The sequence below is a fragment of the Epinephelus moara genome, chromosome 19, assembly GCF_006386435.1.
Source record: "Epinephelus moara isolate mb chromosome 19, YSFRI_EMoa_1.0, whole genome shotgun sequence".
NCBI lineage: Eukaryota > Metazoa > Chordata > Actinopteri > Perciformes > Serranidae > Epinephelus > Epinephelus moara.
This window is the reverse complement of record NC_065524.1, coordinates 6,509,601-6,522,257: the sequence shown is the minus strand read 5'-3', so window position 1 is coordinate 6,522,257 and position 12,657 is coordinate 6,509,601. Positions and strand designations below refer to the sequence as shown.

General features: G+C 40.3%; 1 protein-coding gene across 1 annotated transcript in view; it reads left to right on the top strand.

The window, feature by feature from the left end:
- ttc27 (tetratricopeptide repeat domain 27) overlaps nucleotides 1-12,657 on the top strand; it is a 116,895-nt gene that overhangs the window by 14,273 nt on the left and 89,965 nt on the right. The window contains exons 4-5 of the mRNA XM_050071468.1: nucleotides 4,798-4,938; nucleotides 10,509-10,611. Of these exons, the coding sequence (XP_049927425.1) occupies nucleotides 4,798-4,938; nucleotides 10,509-10,611 (244 nt within the window). The remainder of the gene's footprint in view (nucleotides 1-4,797; nucleotides 4,939-10,508; nucleotides 10,612-12,657) is intronic.

Below are 12,657 nucleotides of genomic sequence, written 5' to 3'. Positions count from 1 at the left end.
CATGAAGTATTGCAGTCCTCCTGTAGAAATACTTCACCCCCAAATGATTATTTGCATATCAATTACTCACCCTGTGTTTTATGCGGAAATCAGGGAATACTTTGTTTTTCTCACATGCCTCCACAGTGATTGAAGAATCCAAAAAAGGTGAACATTTATGATGATTGAGGATCTTATTGTAGATTTTTGTCTAACACTCTAATGCTGAAATTTCTAATTCAGTATGTTTTTATGACCACATTTGCTATGTCACACATTTTTTTAACCTGTATATGTTACAATGAGCTACTGTCCTTGTGGTGATCATTTAACCTTGGTCTTATCAGCATGATCAGCTTTCATTTAATTTGGGAAAAAATCCAGATGAATTAGGTTTTAAGGGACATTAACTTTTTCTCTTGTTCCCAGATTAATTAAACCTACATGATAATGGCTGTGCCATGTTTGTCCTCCCTTTTACCTGAGCTATCATGCATATATGGAGGACCTGCTCTATAACACGGGCTCCTTGGTGTGACAGCACAGATAAATCATTGATGCCAAAGGAATTACTTGGATAAAAGAAATGGCCGTCTCTTCTAGTGTAATGGCAGTGTGAATCGCACTACTCTGTCAGTAGTATGCTGTCAGCACTGCAGTGTCTAGAGGAGGCAATCTCCTCAACCCGGTGTAATTAGGACCCCAGAGATGCTTCATTACTGGAGACTATTCCTGCACTGTGCCCGTCCACAGCTCTTCTGGTTCTGCTCTGGCTCGGCTCACTCTATACACCAATGCTTCAAAATTAAAAAATATTATATGCAACCAATCAGTAAATGTAGGAAATGTGTTTACATCCTCGTTCCAAAATATAATCAAACTTGCTTTTTAACCATTTGGCGTAGACAACTGGCTGTGTCATGAATGTAATTGTTCACACACTTGCCTATGTACTACGCACTATGCAGAGGGAACACCACAGAACTAAATGTATAGAACTTCCAGATTTGCATGATATAACAAATGAACATGGCAACACTCTATACTATACTGTCAATTCTGAGATCACAGCAGAAAGAGTGAAAGCCACACCATCATAGACGATATCTAAAAGGCCCATAAATTAAGCATGCTGTGACAATGGGGAGTATGTCATTACACCGCCGCCACAGCCGCAGCCGCCACGGCAGCCGCCACCACCAATTCACCATTGGCAGCGATTCAACATTTGGCTTATTCAACATGTTCAACAAAAGCTCTGCAGATCCCCTCAACTCTACAGACAGTTTTAGTGCCTTTCAGCTTGTTGTTTTGGGTTTACGGCCTGCAGCTTTGTTTTGTTCAGTTTCTTTGCTCCCATCGACCTTGTCTTTTCAGCATGCAGCTGTTTTCAGAGAAAAAGCTCTAATAAACTCATTCGACCACCTGTACCTTTATCAAGCAGCTGGTGAACATAGTGGAGGAGTTAAAGAGACAGACCTTTCCCTCGGAAGTTGGTGGAGCCCAAAACAGAGCTAATGGGAGAGTGAGCATTGAACTTATGTTTGTTAGGTGGACAGAAAACAAAATTGCAGCTCAAGGATTAATTTCAGTATTTTTGGACTGTCTGTGTAGATATTTGATTAAGTTGGTTTGACGGCGTTTCTGCTTAATAGTGCATGAGATTTAATTTTTGTCGACTGTAGCCTTCTCTTTTTGTGAGTCTGTAGTGTTTGTAGTTACCAATCACAGACTATCTAGATAGATATAGATACATTATAAAGATAAACAGATAACTCATAGATATGTAGTTGTTAATGTGGTATTATGGGTATTCCTATCAAAGACACACAAAAAATTCTAAACAGACGTAAGAAAACCCTTTTCTCTTTTGGTATGAAAAGGACAAGAAACCACGATCAATCACAGCGTCTGTCCATGAGTTATGATAAGATTAAGCACAAGGTCACCATCAGCGTAGGATCCGCTGTCATGGCAGGCATTTTTCACAGAGGACATCTTGACATATCACAATAGAAAAGCACAGGTGTAAGTAATAAATGGCTGAATCCCATATAGCTGCTTCAGTTTCAGGGTCCTGGTATTGTGCATGCTGGCATACTGTCATGGCTTACTGAGACACTTGACTCAACAGAACAGAGGCGTTGAAATGTTGAAATTACTAAAAAAACACCTGTATTTTTCCTACTACAACTAGTTAAAATCTCTGTTGTGAAAACCGGCTATTGTGCTAGGTTGTTGTGGTACAGAGGAAACTAGGCCTGGAGCCAAAGTTTTTGATTTTCCGGCCAATCTGCCCTCCAACCCTCTTTGGCTGTTAGATTTTGCTAATGACAGAAAGGAAGGATGAGATCATAAATGAAAGCAGCTGAAATTAGTCTTACTCAGTACGTGCCTGGCCTCACTGTTAGTGTAAGAATACCTCTGTATGCAGGTATGCTTGGTACAGTCACCTGAGATAAGAACCTGGATCAGACAATGAACACACTGGGATTATATATCCCATCTGGAATATGAACCCTTCGGGATCTTCTACTAAGAGCTGGAGTATGTGGATGGTGAACAGAGCCTGCTCTGGGCTACTGGGAATTATTTCTAGCCATCTGCTTAATGACTCAGATCTGGATAAACAGCTGACAATGGATGAATGGATAGATAGCTGTATTGTAGGAGTTACTGCAATAAAAAGATTTGTTTCCTTGCTTCTGGGCTTAACTGTTTAAGTATACAAAGGTGTGTATTAATCAGCAGCGCTTTCTAATACAGAAACTCTCCACTGAAGTGTGATTTAGTGGTGTGTGCCTGAAACCACTAGGCCACAGGGATGTTAGTGACAACATTTTGAATGAAGATACTTGTTGAGATGGTAAAAACTGGAATGATCCTTACCTGACGGAGGCTTCTGGTCATCATCCTAACACAAAACTAGAGCTTGAACGATAAATCAACAAGGCACAAATATTGGCCAATGTTACCTTAAAGGATAACTTCGGTATTTTTCAACCTGGGCCCTATTTCCCCATGTGCATGTGTGCGTATGATTCATAGGTACAACTCGTTTTAAAATTGGTTCAGTATTGAGGGAGGCGGATGCAGCCAGCAGCCGCGAGGTAGATATGGGGGCAAATGCGACCTGTATAAGTTTGCGCATTAAAAGTGCTTTTTTTCCCCCACTTACCGGTTCAGATCGCCAGTGCTATCTCTGTAAATAGCATACTAAGCGTTTCCCTGACCCTTCACCAATAAAGTTATCTTGAAGCCTGTGCAAGCCTCTGTCTCAGTCAGACTCTCCCTGGGTCTGGGTCTGTGTCTGCAGCTGCCTGTAACAGAGAGCAGAGTGAGAGCCAAGAGCCCTGACTAGGGCTGGGTTAAAATGACCGATTGACCCTATTCAAATCGATCTTCATTTAAATGACCTGACATCGATTCATAAAATGTGAGATCGATCTTTTAATATACACTTTTTTCCACAGGCGTGTGAAGCTTTAACCATGTTAATTTTGCTGGTAGTAAACGGGTGCCATTGGCTTACTTTTGTATGTTTTAGTGTAATTAATTAGCATGCCACGTCACTTTTACGTACACATACAGACACACACACACACAGACACACACACTTTCCAGGGGTTCGATCACCACATGATTCCCGAGCACGGCACCACTGCTGCTCACTACTCCCTCAGGGGATGGGTCAAATGTGGAGAACAAATTTCAGACACACAGATGGAGTTGAGATGCCGCTGTGGAGACAGAGGTGAATGTAACTTGAGCAGACAAGTACTTTATCAATACACCTGATCAGCAACACGTAAACATATAGAAAAGTGATATTTCAGTCTCTCATCCACCGCTGCTAATATTTTGTTATAAACAAGCATAGAGGGCTTTCCAGCTAATAGCAAATTGTTACTAACAAGCTAAAACAACAACTGTTTACGTCTAACAGTTAAGCTCAGTTTGCCACGTATCTTAAAACTTACCAACAGTAAAGTGACCTGCAGGCAGAGGGAGGAGCAGAGAGGACAGCAGGACTGATACTGACTGACTGTGCTCTTCATTCCTTCTCAACTTTACTCATTATTGTGATGTCAGGAATATGGTCAATTTTACTGACATTTTAGATTTGTTTCTAGTGAGATATTGAGTTTATATTGTGACTTTGCTGTTTTAATATTCCTGCTGCTGCTCTAGAAACAACATTTAGTTATAAAATATTCAGTTGTATTCCTGTAAAATTTACAGCATTAGCTCTCTGAGAATCTCTTTTACATACTAAACAAATTTTTTTCAGTTTTAACTGAAATGTTCCCAATTGAATTGATATCAAATCAGAAAATCGAATCGATTCAGGAAATCAGTGGTGATACCCAGCTCGAGCGCTCACTCTGCTGCTAAATCTGGGGGCTGAAATGTCACCAAAAGTGCACTGCACACTGACTGACAAAAACAGAACAAAAACAACTGCTTGACTTTAAGAATGTAAGTCAACTCGGGTGTCTGACTGATGACTGGAATGTTTTAGGGGGCAGCCCTATATCTTGAGCTCAGTTATTAAACAAATCTATTGGCCAATATTTTGTTAGCACATTTTTCTTACCCTTAATTATCAATATCGGCCTCAAAAATATTACCAGTATTGGTCTGGCTATGCTTAATACTTGCTTCCCCATGTCTTACTCGTGTTTCTTCCTACAGGGTCCTCATAGGATCCTTATCTTATGTCCCTCTGCCGGTGCTAATGTCAGATAGCTGAAATTACAGAACTTCTCCATTTCAGTACAGATGACTTAACTAAAATTTGCTTTGTGTGACTGGCAGACGCAGACCCTGGTTGAGGCTATCCACTCCAGCCTTCTCCTGGATGGAGAGACTGTGTACAGCCTGGTGGCCAACCCGTTTCTCCTCCTGCTCGCCAGGGTTATTCTCACCAAGTGCTCCTTGAAGATGGACAGCCTTCAGGTAAAACTGCCTTTCTGTCACAAGCACCTCTTCCTGATGAATTACTGTTTTTAGGAGGTGTTGTTTAACAGTAATTCAGCCCCTGAAAGAACATCTAACGTTTATAATACTGTAATGATATAGTATCTATTAAGTGCTTCAGGTAATTTTAGTCCTTTTTTACTTTTTATTTACTTCCTATTTTGAAATTTTTGTTTTTACCAGGTTATGATAATCAATCTCATGTTTTACAGATGTCTGAACTTGAGTGATACTGTCAAAAAAGAAGCGGATAAAAAACCCCACAACTTTATTGCCTTGTATATTTTGCTGGTGTAAATGTTAACATTGTAGTCTCACGATCCAGTCATGAAAAACACTATGGCGCACCAGGCTATTCCCGCTTTATTGCGGTCCTCTTACACAGTTTTGGCAGTGCATTTCCCAGTGCATTGGGCTGATTCTGATAGCATCGCTTCATCAGTATAGTGCTGCAATTACAGTTACAGATGACAGAATCTACCAATTGCAATGCTTGTTATAAGAAAAAAGTGTTTTCTATTATGACACCCGTCAGAATTTGTTGAGAGTTGGAGGCAAGACAAAATTTGACGGAGGTGGCCACCTCATAATTCTCTATGCAGGAAAAACCTTGCTACTGTTTATTAAGCGCACAGGAACACAAGTGCAGACCCAAACCAAGAACTTAGATTAAGGAGCGACTCCTCTACCACCAGGTCTGTCTGCAAGCTGCAGCTAACAAAGCCATAGAGACTGGTTATTAAAGAAGAGCCACTTAACAAGCTCTGTTTCTTAGCTCGTCCTGTACATTTTTAAACAGAACTGTGTGTAAATAACCAAAAGCAAAATATAGAGGTAGTGAACCCAGGCAGTCTTTCTCTGGCCTTAGCTCTGCATAAGTCCTAGCCTCTAAAGATCACATTAACGTGAAGTCACTTAGGGCAGAAAGTCAATATTGTGCTGATGTCAGAAGACGTGCTTTGCATCAGCTGTTGGGATGTGGACACAGCAAGCAACAATGCTGTTCTGCTATAGGGGGATTTAGTGTTAATTTGCTGTTAACATGCTAATGAGAGATAGGAGAATTAATTATCAGCAGCACTCTCCTCCAAGCAGCAGGGAGTTTGCACTGTCTAGCTTTAAGTGCATAACCCCACCACTGCTCCCTCCAGCTGATGTATTTTATCCTCCCCTCCTGAACCCAACTCTGTTCATTCATATTCCAACCCCCTCTGGCAGCTGCTCATAGCCCATTGCACAACAGTGAATATGGAGGGAGAGAGAGAGAAGCTCTGTCGGTCAGGAGACAGGTGTACATGTGTATGCTGACATGATGAATATATGTGTGGACATGCTTAGTTAGAGCGCGGCTGTGTGTGCTGGAGGATATTGATTTGGTGAGACAGACAATTAAACCTGCATGTAACCACGCAACAGAGAAAGGGGTCATCTTGCTTTGGAAATGAGGCAGGAGATATCCTCCCTGACACACAAATAAGATTTTTACATGGTTCACTTCCACTCTCCCAGTGCTGAACAAGAACAGGAGGGTACAAGGGGTAAGGAGGTTTTGGTGTAAGAAGAAATATAGCACTTATATGGCTGCAAGACATTTATTTTTTTTTCTCCCTGCCGCTTTGTGTTCTGGTCAGACGCAAAAAAACAAAGGAGTTGGCTGTTTTTAATGCATGGTCAGCACTTAGCTCCAGCATGCAGCACTCTGGATGTTGGTGTTTTATTTGTGCTAAAGGGGCCTCGAGAGCATTTTATATGTTTGTTTATTATGTGCTCTCTGAGCTAAAGGTATGTTGTATTATCAAAATCACAAAGAAATGAAAATAACACGTCCATTTTATGATATGCACGTATTTGATTGTCATATGTAATATTATAATACAAAAAGTTATATTACATTTACTTACTGCACAATGTTAGATCTGCAGGTATGCCTGTACTATTTTTAATTTCAATAATTTAAACTCTAGGCCAGTATTTGTGATCTGTATTGTTCTAAACAAGATGTGTTTGTCAGAAATACTCCTAATACTAAATCGTCCTTTTCATACAGGAAAAGGATCTGGTAAAATTACGTGTGTTGTTAAGCAAGAACATTTGACAGAATAACACTTAAGTCACCTGAGAATATTTGATTTGTTAACTTCTAATAACAGGTTTAGACGCCAGATCTGGTTGCCATCGAAGATGCAAAGCAGTTAATTTTTATGGAAGTTCTTTGGATGTATAAAACCTAAGTATTGCTTTAGTGTCTTCACTTTGAGCATTCTAAGAGGTTTTATTTTGAAGAAGTAGACATGTCATTAGTGTGGTTAAAGTAGAGTTTTTCCTGTCAGATTAAACTAGTCAGGGTGTGTGTGGTGTGGTGCACAGCCTGTTTGTTGTTTGAGTGCACACAACATGACAACAGCAGTGGAGAAACAAAGAGTACGTACACTAGATGTGGTCACGTCAACAGAATGTTGTTTACACGGACAATTTTACTCTTGAAATACAAATGGGTACAACAGAATCGATCTTCAAAATTAAAATGTAGTACAGATGTTTTGTATTGATCATATTGGCCCTAGAATTGATCTTTAAATGGCTAATGGCTCCATAGCAACTGTGAAGAGCAAGGGTGAGCTTGGACAGCCTTGCCAGCAGCCTCTGGATAATGAGAAGGTGCTACACAGGACATTATTTGTTACAGTATTGGCTTTGGGTGCATTAAATAGCATTTTTACATACCGAATAAATTTCTCTCTAAATTCCATAGCCTTCAGAGTCCGTAAGAGGAAGCTTAGCTTAACCCTATCAAATGCGTTGGTTGCGTCCATAGGTATTATTAGAATAGGTCTTCCATCCTTTTGGGCGGCATCTTGTATGTGGAGCAGTTGCCGCACATTGTCCGATCCATGTCTATTCTTAACGAACACTGTTTGGTCACCATGAATTCACTTTGGTATGCATAATATCTTCCAATATGAGAGCGATTAACTTTAATAAAACCTTAAAATCTGCATTTAGGAGGCTGAGGAGCCTGTATGAGTTGCATTTCTGTGTCTGTTTGATTGATGCTACCTTCAATAAGTCTGGTAATTTTTTTATTTTCTAGAGCTTCTTTAATCATGTTTGTAAGGGGGATCAGTAATGTCTTAGAGAATGCCTTATTGTATTCAATAGGAAAACCATCCGTCCAGGAGCCTTGTTATTTTGTAGCGAGTTGATGGCTCAGGGGGCCTCCATCTCAGATATATCAGTTTTTTTTTTTTTTTTATCATCTTGTAGTTTGGGGAGAGGTATTCCTATTCCCATCCTGCTCAGTTTTACATAGATCTTTGTAAAATTGTTTAAATCCTGCATTTATGGATACTGAGTCATCTAGCTGTCTGCCATCCTCTGTTAATATTGATTGTATAAATTTGATCAGACTTATTCTTTTTAATTTGCCAGGCTAATAATTTGCTTGTTTTATTTCCAAATTCATAATAATGATATTTAGTCCTAGCCATTGCTGCTTCCTCTTCATTGGTGGACATATTATTATACAGTGTCCTTGTTTTAGTTAGGACATTAAAATGTTCTACCTTTTTAGTGGCAAAGTGATGCTGTTCTAGTTTTTTTCATCTCTCTTTCCAATTTAGCCAACTTTGCTCTTACTTTATGGGCACTGTAAGATAGAACATGACCCTCATATATGCCATAAGTACTTCCCAAATATTGCAGTGTGTGGAGGAATTGGAATTTGCATCTAAAAATATTTCTATGTTAATCAAGTTCTCTTTAAGATTTGAAGGCAATTAGTCTGGCTTGGTATCTCACATAGCAGTATCTCTCTTCCTCCCTTTAAGTTTTAAAATCTACATAACCATACAATGGGGTTTTAATATAGTAAGAAGAAAGAGAGATGAGGAAAAAAATATCTTCGCATTTGTGTCCTCGAAGTTTTACATCATTCAGTTGGTAGTTTAATGAGTGTTACTCACTTGACAGTTCTTTGAGAAAACTTTGGCTTCAGCTGGAGAGGAGAAAAACTTGTAGGAGCCTTGGTGCTCAATGCGAAGCAGTGCGGGGTGGAGCAGAGCATACTCCACATCTTTCTCCCACAGCGTTCTTTTTAATCCCAGAAACTCATCTCTCCTTCGCTGTAGATCTACGCTGTAATCAGTAAAAAAAAGATATTTTTTGTATGTCATCCCTCCCTTGCTTCTCGTGAGCTGGAAGACTTTCCCTTTGTCTCTTAAGTTCAGGAATTTGACAATGATGGGTCGTGGTCTTTTTCCTGATGTGGTTAGCTCTCTCCAGGATGACTGGTGAGGTGAAGTGGTCGTTGCCCAGTAATTGGGGAATGAATGATTCCAAATATCCTACCACATCACGACCTCCTGACTGTTCAGGGACGTTCAATATTCTGATGTTCGATCTCCTGCAACGGTTTTCCAGGAAATCAGTTTTGTCTTTGATCTTATCAACGTGGTGGCACATGTCTTTAATATCATCTTTGTTTGTGCCCACTTATATCTCTATCTCCTGGACCTATTCTGACAGCATGGAGAGTGATGTCTCTATCTTGATCAGTGTGGTTTGAGTGTTGGCTGTTTTCTTATCAATTTGCTTGGTGAGGTCGTCTTTGGTTTCCTGGATAGCTTCCAGAGGGATGTGTCGGCTTCTTCTTGCCCATCCGCCAGTGATCCCGACAGGTGCCCAGTGTGCAAGTGATGCGAGATCCGAGGTGTAGTTTTACTTCGTTTTTCTTCTGAAAATCGCAGCTTGCCATACAAGAGTTGACTTGGTGTGTCTTCTCTGGTTTGTTGCTTGAGATTATGAGGGAATTAACGAAGGATAAAGTCAGTTTTTGAGGCCTACCATAGAGCTCACTAACACACGTCCACACCCCTTGGCGGCATCCGGAAGTCCTCTGATATTGATCCTTATAACGCTAGAATTGATCTTCAAAACAAAAACGTTCAAATCAATTTTGGTTTTGATCCGTCCACCCCTAATTAATATTCATAAAGTGGTATAGGTGCTCTGGCAAAACTTTTGGTTTGTTGACTCAAAGCTGTTTGATTGTCAGACAGCTCATGTTGCTTTACCTGTCAGATTTTGTTGTAGCAATGTCACTGCAATCCCAGATCTCAGTTATTACTTTGGGGAGTACAATGTTATTGTAACTGATAGAAATGATGGCAAGAGCTACACAAAAAACCCCAAGTTATAATAAACCAGCGTTGCCCTTTTTAAGTCCCTTGCCATAAGTATCATATCATAATTATTATGTTGAGTTTTGAACCTCATAGACTCCCGCCACTCATGGATGTTATGGAATTTTTTGAGTGCTATCAGGATATTGTACAATTGGGTTGTACACCAGACCACATTTTCGAACATTATAACACCTATATAAGATCATATTATTCACGTAAAGGAAACCAAATATAGAAAACATTAGTTGATATAGAGGCATCAGACTGACTGATAAAAATGTCCGAATTTGACACCAGAGTTTTTGTTTACTCCTCCCATTGCCCTCTCCATGACTTCTTTTTTGTTTTTTTAATATGTATTTCCAGCTGCTGCCCTGGTGGACCCTGCGCTACGTCAACCTGCACCAGCAAATCCTGGAGGCCCGTTCTCCACAGCTCCTCAACTTGGCCCAGAGCAGCATGGACAAAGGTCTGTGAGAACTATAATGTAGATGCTCCTGTACACACACAATTGCGTATTTTTGCTTTGGGTTTGTGTTTCACAGTGTGTACCAGGCCCAACAGATTTGGAAGTCTAAAGCTTATATTAATACTCATCAAGTAACTACTCTATATGAATGTTTGTTCTGTGTTGCACTACAGGAATGAACATTTAATTGATAGGTCATCCACACATAAAACAGTAAACAGTAGCCCACTTTTGGTCAAATGAACATACTGTTATTGCTGTGGAATTTTTTTTTTTTTTTATCAGTTATTTTTTCCTGTTGCCACTATACTGGAGAAATGGGTAGTTAATTTCCTAAACAATGTTTTACATTGTTGGAAGTTTTACACAAAATGCTAACGTTATTAGCGCAAGCCTATGGCATTTTACATTGTATAAATTAGCCTAGCAACTAGCAATTTTTGGTTGTCTCATATAAAGCCAGGGACAACAGCAGCATTTAACAAAGGTAAGGGCACTCAGTTTGGCTCCATTACAACTCACAACATTAACCGACAAAACAACTGTCACACTAGAAACGTTTTCCAAACAAATACAACATGCTAACGTTATTAGCGCCAGCCTATGGCATTTTACATTGTATATATTAGCCTAGCGATGAGCGGAGATTTCCTCTGTTCATATAAAGCCAGGATAAATCCCAAAGTATAAATCCCTAGAGGATAAATCACACACAAGATTTAAAGCTATTTTTTTTTATCTTCACAATTTATTGTTTCTTATCTGTGAAATAAAAGTAAATACAAGCTTTGTTTCCACTGAGGAAAATGGTGTCAGTATACAGAAACAGACTATAGGTCTGTGTCACCGTGACGCTGAGCGTTAGGGTGGGCGAGTTCAACACTGTGTAAACAAAGGGGGGGATTTGAAAACACCCCCATTTTCACAGGTAACTTAGCCTGTCCCTCCCACAACAGGAAATAATGGATTAATCCTGGAAAGCTAATGATGTAGCACATTTCTCCTTATGAAAGTAACATGGCGATTATTCGACCAATGAGAATTTGGTTGGATGAGAGCATATCGACCAAATAATCGACCAGTTGACCAGGAGACTACAGCCCTACAAGCTAGGTATCCTCCTGTGTGCTGCTGACATTCCGGGACACCGCAACCAATGCAGAGACGTCACCAAAAGCACATGGTTAAATAAAATAATAAATAAAAATATCATGGTTTGGCTCTACATTCATACAGGAAGCGAACAGGCTTCCAGTTGAAAGAAGGGGGTTTGCTGGACCTATCTACCTCTCCTCCCTCCTGCCATATAGGCACTTTCCAGTCTGCTAACTAACTTAAGTCCCATTTTCACCAAACACTTTCGGTATGGTACCTTTGGAACCTGAAGTAACCCTTCAGACATGATACCTAGACCCTAGCGTTTCCCCCGCAAACAGTACCCTCAAATGTAGGCGGGGTTGTTGTTACTTACTGCTCCGTCCAGCCCCCAGTGTATTTCTTCATTATCGGTGACACAGATGGAAGCCTGCACCTCGTTTATCACAGAACGAGGCTGTAGTGAGAGTCTCTCTCTGAGGTATTTAAAAAATAGCGGGTTTGTGCATTCAGTCCTTTTCAGGCAAGACCAGGGGTGTTGTGTTGCTGGAGCCCACAGGAACAGTGCTCCGCAACGCTTGTCTTTCCTTCGACTGAGGATTAGAATATACGCAGTTCACATAATCCGGTCAAAATTAATACATACACTGAACAAAATTATAAACGCAACACTTCTGTTTTTGCTCCCATTTTTCATGAGCTGAACTCAAAGATCTAAAACATTTTCTATACACACAAAAGACCGGTGGCATAGGTGTGGCATATCAAGATGCTGATTAGACAGCATGATTATTGCACAGGTGTGCCTTAGGCTGGCCACAATAAAAGGCCACTCTAAAATGTTCAGTTTTATCACACAGCACAATGCCACAGATGTCGCAAGTTTTGAGGGAGCGTGCAATTGGCATGCTGACTGCAGGAATGTCCACCAGAGCTGTTGCCCGTGAATTG